Genomic DNA, 23,735 nt, shown 5'->3' with positions numbered 1-23,735 from the left:
GAGTGGAGTATTTAGGGATTTTTAAGTACAATATCATATCATCTGGAAATAGAGACAGTTTGACTTTTTCTTTACCAACCTGGATGCCTTGTATTTCTTTGTTTGGCCTGATTGCCATGGCTAGCACCTCCAGTACTATGTTGAATAACAGTGGGGAGCGTGGGCATCCCTATCTTGTTCCTGATCTTAGGGGAAAATCTTCACCTTCTTGCTGTTAAGCATGATGTTGGCTGTGGGTTTGTGACATATGGTCTTTATTACGTTGAGGTACTCGCCCTCTATACCCACTTTGTTGAGAGTTTTTATGATTGTATGTTGAATTTGGTGAATTATTTTTCAGCATCTATGGAAATGATCATGTGGTTTTTGTCCTTCTTTTTGTTGATGTGGTAGATGATGTTGATGGATTTTTGAATGTCGTACCATCCTTGCATCCCTGAGATGAATCCCACTTGATCATGGTGTATGATACTCTTGATGTATTTTTGAATTCGGTTTGCTAATATTTTGTGGAGTATTTTTGCATGTATGTTCATCAGGGATATTGGTCTGTAATATTCTTTTTCGGTGGGATCTTTCCCTGGTTTTGGTATTAGAGCGATGCTGGCTTCACAGAATGAGTTTGGAAGTATTCCCTCCTCTTCTATTTTTTGGAAAACATTAAGGAGAATGGGTATTATGTCTTCACCATATGTCTTATAAAATTCAGCAGTGAATCCATCTGGCCTGGGTATTTTGTTTTCGGGTAGTTTTTTGATTACCAATTCAATTTTGTTGCTGGTAATTGGTCTGTTTAGATTTTCTGTTTCTTCCTTGGTCACTCTTGGAAGGTTGTATTTTTCTAGGAAGTTCTCTGTTTCTTATAGGTCATCCAGCTTGTTAGGGTATAGATTTTCATAGTACTATTTAATAATTCTTTGTATTTCTGTGGTGTCCATCATGATCTTTCCTTTCTCATTTCTGATTCTGTTTATGTGTGCAGATTCTCTTTTTCTCTTAACAAGTCTGGCTAGGGATTTATTATTTTATTTTCTCAAGGAACCAGCTCTTGATTTCATTGATTATTTATATTGTTTTATTCTTCTCAATTTTATTTATTTATTCCCTGATCATTAATATGTCCCTCTTTCTGCTGATTTTGGGCCTCGTTTGTTCTTCTTTTTCCAGTTTCAAAAATTTTGACTTTAGACTATTTATTTGGGAATGTTCTTCCTTCTTTAAATAGGCCTAGATTGCTATATACTTTCCTTGTAGAACTGCCTTCCCTGCATCCCACAGAAGCTGGTGCATTGTGCTGCTGTTGTCATTTGTTTCCTTATATTGCTTGATCTCTGTTTTAATTTGGTCATTGATCCATTGATTATTTAGGAGCATGTTATTAAGCTTCCATGTGTTTGTGAGCCTTTTTGTTTTCACTGTACAATTTCTAGTTTTATACCTATGTGATCTGAGAAGTTGGTTGGTAGAATTTCAATCTTTTTGAATTTACTGAAGTCCTTTTTGTGGCCTTGTATGCGGTCTATTCTGGAAAATTTCCATGTATACTTGAGAAGAATGTGTATCCTGCTGCTTTTAAGTGTAGAGTTCTGTAGATGTCTGTTAGGTCCGTCTGTTCTAGTGTGTTTTTCAGTGCTTCTGGGTCCTTAGTTATTTTCTGTCTGGTGGATCTGTCCTTTGGAGTGAGTGGTGTCTTGAAGTCTCCTACAATGAATGCATTGCACTCTTTCCTCCTTTAATTCTGTTACTATTTGTTTCATATATGTCAGTGCTCCTGTGTTGGGTGCATATATAATTATAATGGTTATATCCTCTTGTTGGACTGAGCCCTTTATCATTAAGTAATGTTCTTCTTTATCTCTTGTTACTTTCTTTGTTTTGAAGTCCATTTTGTCTGATACAATACTGCAACACCTACTTTTTTCTCCCTAACTGTTTGCCTGACATATCTTTTTCCATCCCTTCACTTTTAGTCTGTATATGTCTTTGGGTTTGAAGTGAGTCTCTTGTAAGCAGCATATAGATGGGTCTTGCATTTTTATCCATTCTATTACTCTGTGCCTTTTGATTGGTCCATTCAATTTGCATTTAGAGTGATTATTGATTGATATGTACTTATTGCCAATGTAGGCTTTGGATTTGTGGTTACCAAAGGTCCAAGTGTAGCTTCTTTATTATCTAACCATCTAACTTTAACACACATACTACGCTATTATAAACACAGTCTGATAATTCTTTCTCTCCTTTTTTATTCTTCCTCCTCCATTCTTTATATGTTAAGTGTTTTATTCTGTACTCTTTTGTGTTTCCTTTGACTGTTTTTGTGGATAGTTGATTTTATTTTTGCCTTTAGTTAGTATTTGGTTGGTCTGCTTTCTTTGCTGCTATTTTATTTTCTTTGGTGACATGTATTTAGCCTTAGAAGTGCTTCCATCTAGAGCAGTCCCTTTAAAATATCCTGGAGAGGTGGTTTGTGGGAGGCAAATTCCCTCAACTTCTGCTTATCTGGGAATTGTTTAATCCCTCCTTCAAATTTTAATGATAATCATTATTCTTTTAATTCTGGATACATTATTCTTGGCTCAAGGCCCTTCTGTTTCATTGCATTAAATATATCATGCCATTCTCTTCTGGCCTGTAAGGTTTCTGTTGAGAAGTCTAATGATAGCCTGATGGGTTATCCTTTGTAGGTGATCTTTGTTCTCTCTCTGGCTGCCTTTAGTACCCTGTTCTTGTCTTTGATCTTTGCCATTTTAATTATTATAAGTCTTGGTGTTGTCCTCCTTAGGTCCCTTGTGTTGGGCAATCTGTGGGCTTCCATGGTCTGAGAGACTATTTCCTTTCCTAGCTTGGGGAAGTTTTCAGAATTATTTCTTCAAATACACTTTCTATCCCTTTTTTTCTCTCTTCTTCTCTCATACCCCTATAATGTGAATATTATTCTGTTTGAATTGGTCACACAGTTTTCTTAATATTCTTTCATTCCTAGAGATCCTTTTATCTCTCTCTGCCTCAGCTTCTCTGTATTCCTGTTCTCTGATTTCTATTCCATTAACAGTCTCTTGCACCTCATCCCGTCTGCTCTTAAGTCCTTCTATTGATTGTTTCATTTCTGTTATCTCCCTCTGGACTTCACCCCTTAGCTCTTGCATATTTCTCTGCAGGTCCATCAGCAATGGTTGTTACTTTTATTTTTAATTGTTTTTCAGGAAGATTGATAATATCTATCTCATCAGGCCCTCTCTCTACGGTTTTCTGAGTGATTTCTGACTGGACTGGATTCTTCTCCCTTTTCATGGTGTTAGAAGTGATTGCCAGCAGGTGATGTGTGTGTCAGCTGGAAGAACAAAGTCCCTTCCTGCTTATTGGTCACCTTGCCCTCCTCTGCTGCCTGTGCTGGTTACCTGCACACAGGGAGCAATCTCTGAGATAAAGTCCTGAGGTGCCATGGGTGGGGGGCCCTCAGGATAGCCTATGACACTGCTGGGGGTCTCAGATGTGCCAGGTGTGTTCTCTTGTGAGAACGGCCTTCCGGACCTTGCTCCAGCTTCCTGTCTGTGCTGGGCAGTTGCTCACTGGCAGCAGTCTCTTGGTCTGTCCTGGTTAGCTGCATGCTGGGAGAAGACTCCATGTGGTTGTTGTGGGAGGGGCTGCTCCATGGCTGTTCCACAGGTGTGGCAGGTCAGCCAGTTTGCTTGCAGTACCTGCTGGGGGGAATGAACAGCAGGCTGCTTATCACTGTGAGGGTTTTGTAGCTGCATTGGCACCCAGGGGTTTGGGTACCTGAAGTTCCTTAAGATTCCCATCCTGCTGACCTGAGTGTGCCAGGACAATTTGTCCACCTGTTAAGCCCTTGTCCCTTTAAAACTTTTTAAAATGCCTGCTTTTCTTTTGTCCCAGGGGAGTCAGCTGTGGGGACCCGCTCATAGCCTCTGTCTCAGATTTTACTTTTCCATTTCTGTAATACCCAATACACTATGCAATGTGTGTCTGTGATCCTGGTGCAAATTACTAAAGCCAGTTATTTAGTAGTCCTGTGCTTCCACTCCCTTCCCACTCTGATTCTTTTCCTCCTACTGGTGAGTTGTGTGGGGGGAGTGCTCGGGTCCCGCTGGGTCACGGCTTTGTATCTTACCCTTTTCATGAGATGCTGAGTTCTCACAGATATAGATGTAGCCTGGCTGTTGTACTGTATCTTCTGGTCTCTCTTTAGAAATAGTTGTATTTGTTCTATTTTTAAATATACATATGGTTTGGGGAGATTTCCACCACCCTACTCACACCGCCATCTTGATCCCTCTCCAGGCTGTCAATTTCTGCAAATAATCCAGTTAGGATGTTTACAGGGATTATACTGAATCTGTAGACTGATTTTGGATTGTTACTACCATATAATGTATATTTTTCCAATACACCACTGTCAATATTTTTGCTTCCTTATCTTTTAGAGGTGTCATATGTAAATAACATGAGTGTATTTACATACACTCTGACAATATTTACTCTTTTTTGCTACTTAAATATTTGAGATGAAATCGACCACCTTACATTTGTGCTAGAAGTCCCCTTTCCTTCTTCACTTATTCCATATTCCTTTTTTCAAGGTTATTCCCTTCAATATTACTTTAAAATGAGTATCCCTAAAACTGCAACATGAAAACTTTGAAAACCAAAATTAATAACTTCTTGACAGACAAAAGTACCTTTAAATAAATTCATTGTTCTCTCCTAGATCATGTTAATGTTGTATTAAATATGTAAGACATTGTTTTATACAGTTAATATTTAGATTTATTCATATATTTATAACTTGGTATGCTCTGCAGTCCTTCCTGTATCTCTGGCATCAAGAAACCCTTTTATTCTACATTTGGAATTTTTTAAGTGTATTTTTAAAAAATCTAAGCATTGTTGATATACAATAATATATTGGCTTCAAGTATACAACACAGAGGTTCAACAGTTACCCACATTATTAAATCCTCACCCCAACTAGTGTGGTTAATACCTTTCAACGTAGAAAGATGTTACAGAACCAGTGACTATATTCTCCATGCTGTACTTGCATCCCCTGACCAGCTTACAACTAATATTTTTGTGCCTCTCTATCCCACTCAACCACCTTACCCACCCATCCCAATCCCTCCCCCATGGAACCACCAGTCACTTCCCAGTATTGTAAGTCTACTGCTGTTTCATTCATTTTGTTTTATTTTTACATTTCACATGTAAGTGAAATCAAATGGTGTTTGTCTCTGCCTGGCTTATTTTACTTAGGTAACACCATCTAGGTCCTTCCATGTTGTCACAAATGGCAGGATTTCTTTTTTTTTATGGTTGAATATTCTTCTGTGACTATATCCCATATGTCTGTAACCCATTCATTTATTGATGGGCGCTTAGTTGCTTCCAATCTTGGCTACTCTAAATAATGGAGCAATAAACATAGGTGTGCATGTATCTTTTCAAATCAAGAATTTTGTTTTCTTTGGGAATAAATCTAAAAGTGGAATTACTGGATTGTATTGTATTTCTATTGTAAGATTTTTTGAAGAACCTCCATACTGCTTTCCACAGTGACTGCAGAAATATACTTTCCAATCAGTAGTGTAGGAAGGTTCCCTTTTCTACACATCCTTGCCAATATTTATTTCTTGTCTTTTGGATAGTAGTGGTCATTCTAACTGATGTGAGGTGATAGCTCAGTGTGGTTGTGATATGCATTTCCCTGGTGATTAGTGATAATGGAGCATCTTTTCATGTACTTGTTGGCCATTTGTATTTCTTCTCTGCAAAAACATCTGTTCAGATCCTCTGCCCATTTTTTAATTGGGTTATTTGTCTTTTGGGTGTTGAGGCATATGAATTCTTTATGTATGTTGGATGTCAACCCAGTATTGGATAAAGTATTTACAAATACATTCTCCCATATTGTAGGTTGCCTTTTATTCTGCTGATGTTGTCCTTTGCTGTATAGAAGCTTTTTAGTTTGATGTAGTCCCACACTGTTCATTTTTTATTTTGATTCCCTCGCCAAGATGTGTCCATGAAAAAATTTCTCATAATTATGTTCAAGAGATTTTTAGGTATGTTTTCTTCAAAGAATTTTATGGTTTCATGTCTTATATTCAGGTCTTTAATCTATTTTGATTTTACTTTTGTGTATAGAGTTAGACAGTAATCCAGTTTCATTCTCTTACATATTGATGTCCAGTTTTCTCAAAACCAGTTATTGAGACTGTCTTTTTCCATTGTATATTTATGGCTCCTTTATTGTACATTATTCACCATATATGTGTGGGTTTACATTGGGCTGTCTATTCTGTTCCACTGATTAATGGGTCTGTTCTTGTGCCAGTACTGTACTGTTTTCAACTATAGCTTTGTAGAGTACCTTGAACTCAAGGAACATAATACCCACCGATTTCTTCTTCTTTCTCAAGATTGAATTGGCCATTCAGGGTCTTTTGTGGTTCCATATGAATTTTAGGATTATTTGCTCTAGTTCATTGAAAACTGCTGTTATTTTGATAAAGATTGCATTGAAAAAAAAGATTGCATTGAATCTGTGAATTGCATTGGGCAGGACAGCCATTTTGACAATATTAATTCTTCTCATCCATAAGCACAGGACACATTTCCATTCATTGTTGTCTTTAATTTCCCTCATGAGTGTCTTTTACTTTCCAGAGTACAGGTCTTTCCCCTTGGTTAGGCTTATTTCTAGGTATTCTTTTTGATGCAATTGTAAATGGAGTTTTTTTCCTGATTTTTCTGTCTGCTAGTTCATTGTTTGATACATAGGAATGCAACAGATTTCTGTGCATTAATTTCCTATCCTGCCACTTTGCTGAATCCAGTTATGAGTTGTATACTTTTTTGGTGGAGTAGTTAGGGTTTTCCATGTATAGTATCTTGTCATCTGCTAATAGTGACAGTTTTAACTAACTCTTCCTTACCAATTTGGATGACTAGATTTGTTATAATCTCCTTATCTTGTGTGATTGTTGTAACTAGGACTTCCAGTACTATGTTGAATGTAAGTGATGAGAGTGGGCCTCTTGTCTTGTTCCTAACCTTAGAGTGAAAGCTTTCAGCTTTTTGCCATTAAGTATGATGCTAGCTGTGGATTTATCATATGTGGCCTTTATTATGTTGAGGTATGTTCCCGCTATAACCATTTTGCTGAGAGTTTTATCATGAATCAATGTTGAAATTTGTCAAATGCTTTTTCAGTGTCTATTGTAATGATGATCAGGTATTTATCCTTATGTTAATGTGGTGTACCACTTTGATTTGTGGATATTGTACCATCCTTGCATTCCTGAGTAAATCCCATTTGATCACCATGGATGATCCTTTTTTTAATTGAGGTATCATTGATATATCTTATGAAGGGTTCACATAAGCAACCTTGTGGTTACTACATTCACCCATATTATCAAGTAAACCCTCACACCCCACTGAAGTCACTGTCCATTAGTGTAGCAAGATGCTACAGTCACTACTTGTCTTCTCTGTGCTATACTACCTGCCCTGTGACCCCCCATATTATGTGTGTTAATCATAATGCCCTTTAAAACCTTTCTTCCTCCATTCCCCACCCATCCCTCCCACCCTCTTCCCTTTGGTAACTGCTAGTCCCTTCTTGGAGTTTGTGAGTCTGCCGCTGTTTAGTTCCTTCGATTTTGCTTTGCTGTTATACTACACAAATGAGTAAAATCATCCAGTACTTGTCTTTCTCCACCTAGCTTATTTCAGAGCGCATAATACCCTCTAGCACCATCCATGTTGTTGCAAATAGTAGGATTTGTTTTCTTCTTATGGCTGAGTAATATTCCATTGCCCATATGTACCACATCTTCTTTATCCATTCATCTACTGGTAGACACTTAGGTTGCTTCCATATCTTGGCTATTGTAAACAGTGCTGCAATAAGCATAGGGGTGCATATGTCTTTTTGAATCTGGTATCTTGATTTCTTTGGGTGAATTCCTAGGAGTGGAATTCCTGGGTCAAATGGTATTTCTATTTTTAGTTTTTTGAGGAAACTCCATATTGCTTTCCACAATGGGTGAATGAATTTACATTCCCACCAACAGTGTAGGAGGGTCCCCCTTTCTCCATATTCTCACCAGCATTTGTTGTTTCTAGTCTTTTCTATGTTGGCCATCCTAACTGGTGTGAGGTAATATCTCATTGTGGTTTTAATTTGCATTTCCCTGATAATTAGACATGTGGATCATCTTTTCACGTGCCTGTTGGCCATCTCAATTTCTTCTTTGGAGAAGTGTCTGTTCATATCCTCTGCCCATTTTTTAAACGGTTTATTTGCTTTTTGGGTGTTGAGGCATGTGAGCTCCTTATATATTTTGGATATCAACCCCTTATAGGACATGTCATTTATGAATATATTCTCCCATACTGTAGGATGCCTTTTTATTCTACCAATGGTGTTATTTACTATACAGCTTTATAGTTTGATGTAGTCACATTTGATCATGCTTGCTTTTGTTTCCCTTGCCCGAGGAGATGTGTTCAGGAAAAAAGTTGCTCATGCTTATATTCAAGAGATTTTTGCCTATGTTTTCTTCTTGAGTTTTATGGTGTCATGACTTACATTCAGATCTTTGATCCATTTCAAGTTTCTTTTGTGTATGGAGTTAGACAGTAATCCAGTTTCATTCTCTTACATGTAGCTGTCCAGTTTTGACAAAACCAGTTGTTGAACAGGCTATCATTTCCTCATTGCATATCCATGTCTCCTTTACCATATATTAATTGGCCATATATGTGTGGGTTTGTATGTGGGCACTCTATTCTATTCCATTGATCTATCGGTCTGTTCTTGTGCCAGTACCAAATTGTCTGGATTACTGTGGCTTTGTAGTAGAGCTAACTTTAGGTTTCATTAGTTATTCTTTTATTACTTTCTTTAGTTGTGAGTTTAGTCTTTTTATTTGGGATTGTTCTTGTTTCTTGTGGTAGGCCTGTACTGCTATGTACTTCCCCCTATGAACCTCTTGTGTGGTGTCCCACACATTTTGAACTGTTGTATTTTGTTTTCATTTGTCTCCATGTATTGCTTGATTTCTGTTTTAATTTGGAAGTTAGAAGCATAACATTGATTACTTAGAAACATGTTTTTAGCCTCCATGTATTTGTAGGCTATTTTGTTTTTCTTATGTGATTTATTTCTAATTTCATACCACTTTAGTCTGAGAAGCTGCTTGATAAAATTACAATTCTTTTTAATTTATTGGGGCTTTTTTGTGGCCTGGTATGTGATCTCTTCTGGAGAACATTCCACGCACACTTTAGAAAAATGTGTATCCTGCTGCTTTTGTTTGGAATGGTCTGTAGATATCTGTTAAATCTATCTGATCTAATGTGTTGTTCAGTGCCTCTCTTTATATTCTGTCTGGTTGATCTGTCCAGTGATAAGTGGGGTATTAAAATCTCTAATATGATTGTACTGCTATTTCTCTCTTTAGTTATGTTAGTATTTGTTTTACATACTTAGGTCCTCCTACACTGTGTGCATAGGTATTTATAATTGTCATATCCTCTTATTGGACTGATTCCTTTATCATTATGTAATGTCCTTCTTGTCTCTTGTTACTTTCTTTGAAATATATTTTTATATTTCATATAAATGAATTTATATTTTGTGATATAAGTACTTTTTTTTCTACTCCTGTTTTTTTCTCCCTTTCATTTGCATGAAAATCTTTTTCCATTCCTTCATTTTTCAGTCTACATGTCTAAGTCTGAAATGAGTCTTTCGTAGGCAGCATGTAGACAGATCTTGTTTCTCTGTCCATCTGCCACCCTATGTCTTTTGACATATTCAGTCCATTTTCATTTAAAGTAGCTATTGACAGGTATCTACTTACACCGTTTCATTAATTATTTGCTGGCTGTTTTTGTAGTTCCTCCCTGATCCTTTCTTCCTCTCTTATACTCCTCTCTTGTTTTTTGATGGTTTCCTTTAGTGTTATGATTGGATTTATTTTGTTTAAAGTTGTGTGTATCTATTATATGCTTTAGGTCTGTGGTTACCATAAGGTTCTTAGTTTCCTATATATATATAGCAGTCTGTAGTTAATCGATGGTCACTCTATTTCAAGCACAACCTAAAAGTACTTCTATTTTCTTATTCTTCCTCCTCCATACTTTATGCATTAGATGTCATAATCTACATTTTGTGTGTATGTATACCTTAACTGATTTTGTATAGCTGATGTTACTACTTTTTTTTAACTTCATAATTGCTTTAAAGTAATTGGTCTATGGCCTTTACTCTACAATTATTTTCACTAATGAAACATTTATAGGCTTAAGAACTTTTCCATCTACATAAGTCCCTTTAACATAGCTTGTAAGGCCATTTTAATGGTGGTGAATTCTTTTAAAACTTTTGTTTATCTGGGAAACTTCTAATCTCTCCAATTCTGAATAACTTTGCTGGGTAGAGAATTCTTGGTTGTAGGTTCTTCCATTTCAGTACTTAAATATTTCATGCCACTCCTTCTGTAAAGTTTCTGCTAAGAAATCTGATGACAGCCTTATGGAATTTCCCTTAGATACCTGTCTGCCTTTCTCTTGCTGCTTTTAAGATTATCTATCTTTAATCTTTGTCCTTTTAATTATTATATGTCTTGGTGCTGTCTTCCTAGGGTTCCTTTTGTTAGTGGCTCTTTGTGATTCCAGGACCTAAGTGTCTATATCCTTCCCCAGACTGGGGAAGTTTTGAGCTATTATTTCTTCAAAGAGACTTTCTACTCCCTTGTCTCTCTCTTCTACTTCTGGGGCCCCTATTATGCAAATATTGTTCTGTTTGGAGTTGTCATGGAGCTCTCTCATCATCATCTCAGTTTTTGAGATTCTTTTTTCTCTCTGCTCCTCAGCTTGTTTTCCTGTTCTCTAGTTTCCATCCCATCAGTTATCTCCACTGTATTTTTTAATTTCAGTTATTGTATTCTTCAGCTCTGAGTGGCTCTTTTTCCTATCTTCTCTTTGTTGAAATTCTCATTGATTAATTTTTTTTCCCCAGGTTAGTAAGCATATTTATTACTGTCACTTTGATATCTTTATTAAGAAGATTGGTGATCTCTGTTTCATTTATCCCTCTTTCTGGTTTTTTATCTTTTCCTTTTGTTTGCATCATATTCCTCTACCTCTTCATTTTCCCTGGGTGTCTGTTTCTTCCTTTGCATTTGTGGGGAAGTTGGGGTTCCTATAGCCAGGATCCTCACTGAACTTAAACCAGCTGATGTAACTGGCCTGCCGCTTCCACACCGGTGGGCAATAAGCTATTGTTGCGCCATATAGACAGCTTGGCCCAGTGCTCTGGGCAGAGGCAGAGACACTAGTGCTCGACCTACCACCGGAGAACAAGCCGGGTAATAAACCCTTTCACCCCAAGAATGTTTTGCTGTTGATTCCTTTGGTCACACTGAATCCACAGCAAACTTGCCCAGGGCTGAAACCCATTGGCAAGACAATTGGCGAAAGTCAGCAGGGTTCATTGTTGACCAAGGAAAAAGACAAGCTGCCCTTATGGGAGGGGTGCTTCAGCGGGCTACTCCTGTGAATGTGGAGACAGTGGATCATCCCCCAATGGGTACGTGGTCTGAGGTGGCTTACCTCCTAGAGGACTGGGCCCCACCCCAGGACTGGAGGCAAGTGGAGGTGAGACCTGAGACAGTAGGGGTGGCTCTTATATAGTAAGCAGATCCTTTGAGAAGCAGAGTGCCCGTGAGGCACCAGGGACTGTGGGTTGGCTGCTTCTCACAGTCTTAAAAAGATCTTCAGAGGAAGCCCAAGGAATGGTGGCACGAGAATGCAAGCTGCAGACTTCAGTAGATTCCCTGAGGAGGGAAGTGGCATTGTTACAAGAGGCGGCATGAGAATGCGAGCTGCAGACTTCTGTGGATGCCCTGAGGAGGGAAATGGTATTGATGTGGGAGGAGGCGGCACGAGAACACGAGCTGCAAACCTCTGTGGATTCCCTGAGGAAGGAGATGGCCTTGATGCGGGAGGACACAGCTACTGGACTTCTGGTTGCTTTTCCTACCCCACTGTGCAGACCAGCAGACAAGCAAAAGAGGCCTGGAGTGTCTCTTTGCTGCCTATGGCTGACCACAGGTGATTGAGAGTGATCTGGGCACCCATTTTACTGGACATATACTGCAAGAATGGGTGCAACATCTGGGAATCAAATGGAAGTTTCATGTGCCACACAATCCTACCACAGCAGGCATGATAGAGAGGCACAATGGCTTGTTAAAATACAGACTAAAGTCAGATAGCAATAGTCTGCAGGGATGGTCAGTCCACTTAATGAACCATACTACGGCGTTTGAATGAGACCCCGAAAGGGAGCTTTGAGCCCCGTAGACATGTTAACACACATGGCTGCCTCCCCCATACAACTGCAAGTACAAACCAAAGAAGAATCACTGAAGCCAAGGTTTGGCCACCAGAATAACATCTTGCTGCCAGCACCAACTTCACTGAACCCCAGAAACTCCATTGAGTGGACGTGGCCTTGGACCTTTCGACACATGGACAAACGATGACTGGTTCTTCTGGCACCTTGGGGACAAGGCCTGGAAGCTTGTCTCCTGTGTATTCCTGGAATAACAGCAGAGTGGCCACCAAAGGTCACAGTAGTATATCCTGAACAGCCAGAAGGTAAGAGCATCTTACCGGGGAATTTTGTTTTATCATTATGGCCAGTGCATGCACCTCCAGTAGCACTATATATAGACCCTTCGGTAACCCCCATGGGGAAAGGAGTAAAAGTATGGTATACTAGTCCTGGAAGGGACCCCTCTTCCTGCTACAGTCCTATCACAGGACCACTCTCTTGCATGCATCCTACATGATGGACAAGATTTGCCTATGTTGGTGGCATTAAAACATGTGTCTTATACCCCTAAAGTCTTTGTGAATTGAGAACTTCCTCTGGCTTGAGGATTATTATAATTTTTGTTATTAGGAACCTCCTCTGGCTTGAGGATTATTATAATTTTTGTATCAAAATCTTGCTGTATCTTAATTTTTATTATCTCTAAGTTGTTGTTATCCTCTGTTGCTATTGTGGAATCTGGTTACAGTGCTCCAGCTTTGTTGCACAGGGACCGCTGCAGAAGATTGAAAGTGTGTAGATTGTAAGGCGAGAATCCTGGAGGGGTGGAGTGTGGGGAAGTTGGGATTTCTATGGCCAGGATCCTCACTGAACTTAAACCACCTGGTGATGTAACTGGCCTGTTGCTGGGCTGCCGCTTCCACACCTGTGGGCAATAAGCTATTGTTGTGCTATATAGAGAGCTCGGCCCAGTGCTCTGGGCAGAGGCAGAGACACTAGTGCTTGACCTACTGCCGGAGAACCAGCTGGGTAATAAACCCTTTCACCCCAAGAATGTTTTGCTGTCAATTCCTTTGGTCACACTGAATCCATAGTGAACTTGCCTGGGGCTGAAACCCATTGGCAAGACAGTATTCTACAGATCAGTTATGCCTCCTGGTCTAGAGAGTAATGGTTTTATTAAGAAGGCATCCTATGGTACTTAGAAGCTCAAGACTCTTTGCTCACCTGTGCCTGGTTCTCCTGTGTGGTGGAGCTGCAATTGCTGTTGGTGGGCTGTGGGTGGGGTGCCTTTCCTGCTTGCCAGCGTACAGTGGCTGGTCTGATCTGATAGCAGAGGCTTACTACTCACCTCAAAGGGCCCTTTGCATGCTGAGATTGTTGTTGGCAGTGCTGGCCTCTGCCTTCTGGGCAATGGCTTCACTGCTGGGCTGGTGGGATGGGCAGGATGGGTGCATAGGGAAGTGCAATGCAGACCTAAGCCACAAGTGAGGGTGATAGGTCATTTGGAGCTGGCTACCACAGGCACCTTCCCAGTTGGCCTGAGAGAGAACCAGGAAAACTGGGAAAGTTTCCCACTGCCTGTCAGGCAGCAAAGTCTCCCTCTGCCTCCAAGTGAGCAAAGTCTGGCCACTGCTGGGCAGAGTGGGTCAGGCAGGCAGATGGGTGTGCATTGCAGGACTGAACCCACAGAATGGGAAGTGAAACTTTTGGAGGTGGTTCCCATGAGCATCCCAAAATTCTGCTTAGCAAGGGCTTGGGAAACATTATCCACCTGCTCTTTCTCCTTCAGAGAAAGCTCCCTCCAATCCCTGCCCCTCTGGCACACTTCCCACTGCTGGTAAATCTCTCAAAACTACCACCACTTGGTTGGGTTTCGGTGGCATTCCTCCACAAAGGACAGGAGTCTGCCTCCCAGAGTGGTTCAACTCTCCCTGGTGTCCATCCCCATTAATCACCAAAGCCCAATGCAATGTGGACTTGTGTTCCCAGAGCAGATCTCCAGGGCCAGGTGTGCAGGATTCCTGAGTGCTTATCCCCTCCCTGCTCCATTCCTCTTCTCCCGCCTGTAGGCTGTTATGGGAGATGGGATTGAGTCCCATTTGATCATAACACTGCCATGTTATCCTTCTCTGTGTGGTCTTCTCTTCTTTACCAGGTGTGGATGGTCTGTTCTGCAGTTCTCAGGTCATTTTCAGGATTGTTTGTTATTTGCTATAGTTACTTCCTTGGTGTGTATGTGGGAGGAAGTTTCTGCCTTGCCTTCCTACTCTGCCATCTTTTCCCAAGATCCCACTTGCAATTTCCTTTGAAGAGGCTTTGCTGGTTGCAATTTCTCTATACTTCACTCTCTTACTTGAAAAATGTTTTTGTAAGACACAGAAGTATAAGTTGCTGGTTATTTTCCCTTGGTTTATTAACACTATCATTCTATTGTCAGGTGCTTTCAACTTTACTGATGGGAAGTCAGCTGTCAGTTATTCTGTCACTCTTCTTTCTTTTAAAGTAATCTGCCTTTCTTCCCTGACTACTCTACTCTGGTACCTCTCCTCAGTTCAGAAAGGCCCTAGCTATTACCTCTTAAAATACTGACTCTGCTCCATTTTCCTTCTCTTTTCCTTTTTGAATTCCCATTAAATGTGTATCTTAGATTCTGTATCACTCTGCATTCCATGTTTCTTGTTTGCTTTTCCCTTTCTTTTTTCAGAAATGATCTTTATCATAAAACCCATTAAATGTTATATAGCTTAGTTTGAAATGTACCAAATAATAGCAAAGACTGTCTAGAATATCATTCTAAACCCTCTGTCATATAGTCTATATGTCCCTCTCCAGTGAGTTCTAAAGTTTCTTGTGAAATGTCTTCCAATTCACTGATTCTCTTATTGTATCTAATCTGTTAATGTCTTAAATTGAGTTCTTCATTTTGATCTTAATTGTTTTAAGGAAGTTTATTCTTAAAATTGTTTTTCTCTGAACGTATTTTTATTTCTTTCAACATAGCATACTTGCTCCATACTGTTTAATAATTCCCTAAGTTATTTTAGGATATGGCTTTGCTGCTGTTACTTTTGATCATTCTCACATGCTGTTACTTTTGATCATTCTCACTCTCCTGGACTACTTTAATAGCCTCCAAGTTGGATTTCTTCTCCAGTCTTGTTCCCATCTAATTCATTCTCTGCCAAGTAACTTATTTCCTTGTTTCAAGTATTAAAGTTGTGAGTTGCTCCCTTTCCTTATAAAATTTTTTGAGTAAATTATTTGAGGTCTAGGATAAAGGTGAATGTCTTCACAAATGAGCTACATTTGCTTCTGCTAGGTTTCTGGGAAAGTAACAAACAACAGTCACTTTTAAGTTTACGAAGAGTGGTTGCTTCAGTCACCCACATAGTATGAATTTGGGTTGCATGATTTTAACTTTGAAGTCATTTTTTTCCTCCTTATTCTGCTCAGCACCACTAGGGAAATAGGTGAGAAAGGAAGTTCTCTTTCACTGAGGGTCTACTTCTTTTGGGCACCAATTTAAAAGAATAAGAACTCCTGTTGGAATCCCCAACATTGACTGGGAAGCTCAGTTTGTGTCTTTTACCCCTATGTTTTGGCGGCTTTTGCAAAGCTGGATTCCTCAAACTCTCCAAATTCCAGAATGGTCTCCAGAGCAAAATTGGTTTCAGTACTCCATTTCTCTATGGTTTTATTCTGATTAACATCTTACCTTGCCGATCTTCAAGGATTTTCAGTGGATGTGTTTCTATGTATTTATGGGCCATTTAGTTGTCTTCAGCAGTAAGGACATGCCAGAAACAGAAAGGCTATACTCACTCATTGGTGCAGTTCAACTTAGTTTCTGGATCCAGCAAGACTCCTTTTGCAATGTCAGAAGTTATCACCAAACTACTCTATCAATTTGACATTCTCGCCATTTATATCTAACTCCATCTGTCCAGTTTCTGACACATCTGATTATTCTCTCCTCTTGAAGCCACTTTCTGGCTTCCACAATACTATTTTCCTACACAACACCTAAATGATCATTCCTCAGGGCTCAGATCTGGGTCTTCTCATTTCTACATTCCTTATGCCACCATTCTACCTTAAATTACCAACATCAATCTCCTGGACTACTTTAATAGCCTCCAAGTTGGATTTCTTCTCCAGTCTTGTTCCCATCTAATTCATTCTCTGCCACAGTAAACTAAAGCAGTCTTTTAAAAATGAAAGTGAGATCAGGTCCTGTTTCCTGTGTAAGAACCTCCAAGATAATGCATTTGAACTTCAGAAAAATTCCAAAATATTTAACCCACAAAGCCTTATACGATCAGCCTTCTGCCTATACATCTGTAACTGTCCTATTATACACTACTATAAACTTTTTTTCCAGTTCCTCAAATATATCAAATTTCTCCCCTCAGATCCTTGACACTTGCTATTTCCTCTTCCTAGAATACAGTTTACCTGCTCTTCACATAGCTCATTCTTATTCATATATCAGATCTCACTATAACTGTGACTTTCTTACAGGCATTCCCTGATAACCCAATCCAGCAGCATTCTGTCATTTTCCCTTAGCATATTTATCATAATTTGTGATTAAGTGCTTATTGAGGGCTTGTCTGTCCTTCCAATTATTTGTAAGACCCAAGCATGTACAGACCCTATTGTTATCTTCCAATTCCATGCCTGGGTCCTAGCATAGCGTATGGCACATAATAGGAGTTTAATAAATATATATTAAGTGATTGCTTTCTCTCCCTTTAAGCAGATCTACAGGAAAAGTACAATTCTTATCAGCATTTACATGTGGAGCACAGAATTAGAAAACAAGGGGATAAGTTTAGATGATAGTAATATACATAGGATCAGCCTAAAATAAGACATACTTAAGAATATACCCATAATGCTTAGAGCCGGAGAGCCAAGATTACTTTCCCATGACTAATATTTAAGGATAAGGCAGATGTTGGTTTTTAACTAACTCAATATATAGCTTTTAATTATTAATGTTTATGCTTTAGTTAAAGCAAATAAATAATCACCTATAAATATCACGTTTCTCAAGGTACCTTGAAAGTTCATTATTTGGAACTCTGAAAACATTTTCCTACAGAACCAATAATATATACAGTGGTTAGGTTCCTTTGTTCATAGTGTTTAATATACAGTTCATAACATTTAATCTGTAAATCATTTATTCATTTTAACAAAAATCAAGCACTACGTTGTCCCAGGAACTGTTCTAGCCCTGGAGATATAGTATTGTGTAAAGTAAGACAAAAATTCCTTTCTTCATAGATCTTACATCCATGTGATCAAAACAAAGAAGTACAACATACAAAATGGTAGACAGTGAAGAACAAAGTGAGATAGAGACCGGGAATGGAGTGAGTACAATTTTAACCTATTATTTGTTGAATTTATCTTTAGCTCTATTTCAAAAAGGATTTAAGTTAGATATTACTTACAGAACCTAAGTATAACAAACACAATAACAATGCTTACTCAAGGGAGGACTTTTAACCAAGAAACTTCGTAAGAACACACTTTCTCAGAGCAGTAGGACAGAGAACTGCTCAGGCTCCAAGCCACTGACAAGCTGCAACTTGAGGGTGAAAGCAGTGGTGGAAAACCCAGGAAGAAAAGAAATGAAGAGCTAAGCAGGAAAGCACACTTATTGAAGATAGGAACTTCCATGAACAGCTAATCCCCTGTATCTAACCACCAGTTAGTTGGCAGGCTTTTTTTCCTACAACTATAACTATTTCTGATGAATATTTCTTTCTTATTTAGCATACTATACCTTTCCTCACTATTCTATCCCAAAAACAAACATTTAACTCAGGGGTTTCCTGATGAATTTAGTGGTAAAAAAAGATCCCTTTTAATCCTTATGTATACCATAAAAATTCTTATCAAAGGAATGTAGACAGCCAGTAGACTACTCCAGTGCTCTCATATTTCACCCTAGTAATGGGATAGGTACCAGGATGTGGGGTAAAAATGCAAGAAGATAAATTGGAACAAGGTTTCTGTTAGCACCTATCAAACAGCACATATAGCATAGTAATGACTGGACAACGATAGACAATCAGCCAGTTTTATCTTCTACACTTGTCCACAACCAGTCTACTACCACAGACAAGGTGAGAAGGATGGAAGGGGTCAACAAAGGAAGCCCCCTCTAAAGCCCTTCTCATATAGCTGGGATAATTATACCCAGTAAGGAATAAACATATAAATCAAGCCTGTCCATAATCTCAATTTTTAATCCTTTTTTATGAGAAAGAGATTTTTTATTATTTTCACCTAAGAAGAACAAGGGTTTTAGTCAATGAGTGATAATTTTTTTGTAAATGAAGTATTCACTTCACTGTAATTTTAATAAAATGAAATTATTTCTCAGGTTGTAACTATGAAATATATTTCTGGGAATTTTTCAAATTAAATATAATTTATTTATATTCAAAATTCATAAAATGAAGCCTCTAATTTATGAAAATACAAGCAACATACAACCAAAACACACTATCAGCAGAAAAATGTCCAGAAATAATTACCTTTATGACTGTGTGTTTATCTTCCATCCACAGATACTGTTCATAATAATATAAGCCGTCATTGATAACTTTAGCAAGTTCTGATGTAATTTTTGCCTGAGACATGTGGTTGCCTGTTCGGTCTCTTCCAGAATGTTTTCTCATGTAAGGTGGTGTTTGAGTTACAATCAAAATCTTGTTTAAATCCTCGTCATCAATTTCATAATCTGACTCATTATCAGACCAATCAGTAAATGTGTTTTTTCGTCCTTTTATTTGTTCCATCTCTTCATCAAATAAAAAATCAAGTTCTTGTTCTTGTTCATTTGGAGGACATAGTTGATTTGATGCCTCTTCATGGAGAGACACTGATTCCTGAAGAAATTAGTATTTTACATAAAAACTTTTCTATTATTTTTTAAATAAACATCACATAATGTTACAAAGAAGTCTTATAAGCTTGTATGCTCAATGACTAGTTAGCAGCTAAAATGTAAAAGAAAATCATGCCAGTATTATGCTGGCCTAACAAATACAAAGTAATTGCGAGGCTCTAAGTTTAAGACTAAAGAAAAGCAAAGTTCAGTAAAAGAAGGATTATATTAAAGACTCCTTTAGAGTTAGAATGGTCCTTAGCTCATCCATTACAACACACCCATTTTATTTTATGGCTGAGGGGGGGAAACGCCTACAGATGTGAAGTTACTTGCCCACAATTACAGTATTAGAACAACTGATGTCTTTTGACTTTCAGATTCAGTGATCTTCACTGGTGTGAACCCTTTTCCCTAGTCTGAATCCTAGCTAATCCTAGTCTGAATCCTAGCTAATCTCATTCCTATTCAATTTAGCCCAACTTTCAAGTAAATTCTCCCTAACATGCACCAAATTGTTGAATTTCCACCCTTCTTAAAAAAAACTTAAAATAGCTTCCTATTAGATGACATAACAAGTCCAAACTTTCAGATCTTAGATCCTCTAAAATCTAACCTAGTCTAGATATCCAAAACTCTCAAAATAGGGAAATTGATCTCTCAATGTTGTCACCTTAACATGTCATCCTCTGTCCTATCCTTATTCGTCAACAAATGCTAACTCTCCTTCCCCTAGAAAAAAACAATCTCTCTTTCAGAATTTCTCTTCATATAGATCTATATTCATTCACTCAGTCAATATAATCTGGATCTTTACAATGAGCTGGGCGCTGTTCCACACAGGGGTATATAGCAATAAAAGAGTAACTCTGCCCTGATGAAGCTAAAATTCAAGTAAATGAAGTTTGTACATATTTCTACTAAAAAAAGTAAGTTTTAATACACTGTAAATATAGCTAAAAGCAAAAACTATATACCTTGTTATTCACACTTTCAAGTACATGAAAAAAGTATGAGAATAAACAACACACTATAAATAATGGTAAACCCTAGGCAGAGCCTTTGTTTTTTACTTTATATTGGTTATATTTAAATTTCTGTTATAAGCAGCATTTTTTGTAATTTGTGAAGAGACAAGAGATATTTGGTTGAGTATGACTTGACTGAACATACTTAATTGAAGTAATGATATACAGTAATGAAAAGAATAAACCTATGCCAAAAGATAAACAAATACTACTAACAGAAGTCAGAAAATTTTATGACTTTTCGGAAAGCAGAAAGCAAACCCGCTGTAATGGTATACCAGACTAGAGGAAATAGCAACCTAGAACCCATATACAAGAAGGCTGTGGAGAAAACAGACAGCACTAGTCCCAGTGGAATCCTAGAACGTTCTGAAAACACAGGTACAAAGAGCAGAAGAAATCAACTGTGACAGCAATCAAAAGATATCTGGAAAGCCAACAACAGGACACAGCTGAAACAGGAAACGAAACCTCACACCCTTATCTGAGAACATGAAGCCATAAAATCTGCTCCCAACTAAAAGCCCCGGAATTACTTTTTAAACAAAATAAGAGTTGCCACGAAAGGGCTCGTGTTTTAGGTGCTGGACTTGGAGAGAGATTGAACATATTATTCTATACTTCTAAAAAGAAAGGGAGGTGATGGGGAGATAAGGTAATTTTACCAATTAATGAAATACGCTATGGAATTCTACCTCCCAGAAAGAAGTACTCCTTATTTTAGCAATTCTGGAGATCCAGAACCAGCAGGACTATCCTCTGCCTAGGTCTAGAAGTCCAAGTCCACAGGACCTTTACACTTAACCAAGAGTGTGCAATCATACCCCACATTCAGGAAAATGGCTGGCCCTCTGGAGTAGCAGATCTACAAGGCCACAAAAGAAACCTATATTGATTTACCAATGCTATTATGAACCATCAACCAAGGATCATCAGCTATAACAGGATAGTCAACATCCTAAGAGAAAGACATTTAAAAATTTGACAGAAATATCAGAACATAACCTTTTTTAAATCCCCAACTCCAGAACAGGAGCCAGATGATCAATCCAGAAGGTTCAACATCAAATTTTTTTAAATGCCAGCAGTTGAAAAAAGAGAAACATTAGTTTCCAAAAAATGAAAGACATGAATACTTAGCACAATGAATAAAAACACACCAACTCCAAGGTGTTTATCTGAAATTTCCAGATCAGGTATGAAGAAATAATCATAAAAGCCTCAACAACAAAAAAATCACTTGATACACAGAATCTGAAGGGATCAAGTCTCACAAGAGGAAAACTGACCAAGATGATAATGGGAAAATGCTTTCCGATTTCTAGAGAAAAATGATATCTGACCAAGATTTCTATACCTACTACAGAACATGTATCTTTAAAAGATCATTTTTTAAAAAGTATGTTGACCTCAGCAGGTATCTCTGGAATATGTAGGCCCCCAGAACCTACAATCATCTTTCCTCCAAGCTAGATCATCACCCTGTAGAATCAGAATATATTTCAGATCTTACTAATTAATGGTACACTATTCTTTAGCCATCGTACTGAAAAGTCCTACATTTTATACCATTCTCTTTCCAATTGTAAAACCAGATTCCCACCTATTTGCTGGCCTTATATTGCACAATCCAATATTTACCCTTCAAAAAGCCTTTTTCATCAAATCAGAGATGCTATCAATTTTAAGGGGAAAAATTATTTTAAAAGAAATGTCAAAACATGGAGATTTTTAAATGTGGAAGAAAAAATGCAGATAATGGAATAAATGAAATATGTACAAATTGTTGTGAGTCCAGGACCCTATCCTACTTAATTATCAAGGTTTATAAATACTTATATTTACAAATATGGATATTAATCAAGATCTTTAGAAAATCTTGTTTTGAAAAAGCTCTTTAGTCTTCTAAAACGTCCCCTGAGTGGGAGAGGGGGTAAAACCCCACCAAACTCTTGCAACATTTAAAGTATGCTATATTCAACCACCATGCTAATTAACAAATTATCTTTGATCAGAGTTTCTCAAACTCAAGCACTATTGATAATTCTTGGGGGAGGGGGACCATGGAGCAGAGGTGGGGAAGGGGCTGGGAGGGGTTGTCCTGTGCACTGTAAGATGTTCAGCAGCATCCCTGGCCTCCACTCACAAGCTGCAGCAACACTATCCCAGTTGTAATAAGCACAAGTATCTTCAGACATTGCCACATGGCCCTGGTTAAGCAAAACAATACTCCCCACTTCCCAAGGAGAGAGCTACTTTCAAATTCTTCATGCTTCTTTTACTCATGCCTTGATCTTAGGAATAAAGAGCCCTGTTTATAATAATCTTCAATATGATAGCCTTCCTCATCCTTCCCACATGTTGGCCCAATTATTTTAGTGACCTTTTCCTTATAGAGCTTACTTTCAATATCTGAATCCTTTAAATGGCACTTTATCCAGGTTTATTTTTAGTGAACTTTTCACTTTGAGATAATTGTGCATTCACAGACTTGTCAGAAATGATAGAGATCTCACGTATTTTTTTACTTGCTTCCCCCATGTTAACATCTTGCAGAACTGTAGTATAATATCACAAACAAGGTAGATATTGATATAATCCATCAATCTCATTCAGATTTCCCCAGTTTTACTTGTACTCATTTGCTTATGATTTAGATCAGAGCAGTTTTTATCATATTTCTAAGTTTGCGTATCCAACCACCAGTCTAAATACATTGCAGTTCACAAAGATCTCTCCTACTCTTTCATAACCACATCCATGACACTCCCTCATGTGCCCTCAATAAATCATTCTTTTCCTTTCCTACTGTTCATTAAATCACCAAAACATATATAATTCTGATATGTACCCTTTACAAATAATTATTTGTGAATCAAGTTTACAAATAATTAACAAGGTTACAAATAATATAACAAGGTTCTAAATTAAAAATTTACAAAGATTTTTGTCAGCTTCAAAAAACTGAAATATTCAAATTTAAGTCACAAGTAAAAGGGCCAAGCCAAAATATTATGAATTCATATTCATAAATAAGATAAATTTTAAAAATTGACACAATATAACTTATTTTCAACTACTGAAAAACCCCTCCTAAGTTTTTCCTGAGCCAGTGGTTTCAATTTTTACAATTTTTTAAACTTTTTCCAAAGTTTATTTATCTACCTGAAAAACAGAAAACACAGTGGCCTTAAATTCTACCCAGAATAATCCTATTACACTTCACTTGGTTTATTTAAAACAACTTACCTTCAGTTTCACTGGGGATGGATGATGTCTCTTTTTCACTTCTATCCAAGGTTTTGAGTCCAAGCCAGGCAAACTGGTAGACAAACCTCTAGACATTGCTTGAAGATTACTTGTTTCACTATTTTTCTTTGGGCTCAGTAGACTTCCAATTCTTGGAGAATTTGGGGCAGACTCT

At 38.0% G+C, this 23,735-nt stretch overlaps 1 protein-coding gene across 5 annotated transcripts in view; it reads right to left on the bottom strand.

Moving 5' to 3' along the window:
* LARP1B (La ribonucleoprotein 1B) overlaps window positions 1-23,735 on the bottom strand; it is a 196,098-nt gene that overhangs the window by 142,656 nt on the left and 29,707 nt on the right. For 4 of the 5 annotated variants that reach the window (XR_008997858.1, XM_057502607.1, XM_057502608.1 and 1 more), the window contains 2 exons: window positions 23,561-23,733; window positions 18,931-19,284 (listed from right to left, as the gene is read on the bottom strand). Coding sequence is in view for 4 of the 5 variants with exons in the window: in XM_057502607.1 (XP_057358590.1) it covers window positions 18,931-19,284; window positions 23,561-23,733 (527 nt within the window). In the remaining variant the exon portion in view is untranslated. The remainder of the gene's footprint in view (window positions 1-18,930; window positions 19,285-23,560; window positions 23,734-23,735) is intronic. The other variant, XM_057502609.1, reaches the window with a different exon arrangement.

This window comes from Manis pentadactyla, chromosome 5 (assembly GCF_030020395.1).
Source record: "Manis pentadactyla isolate mManPen7 chromosome 5, mManPen7.hap1, whole genome shotgun sequence".
Classification (NCBI taxonomy): domain Eukaryota; kingdom Metazoa; phylum Chordata; class Mammalia; order Pholidota; family Manidae; genus Manis; species Manis pentadactyla.
This window is presented reverse-complemented; position numbering and strand designations above follow the sequence as displayed.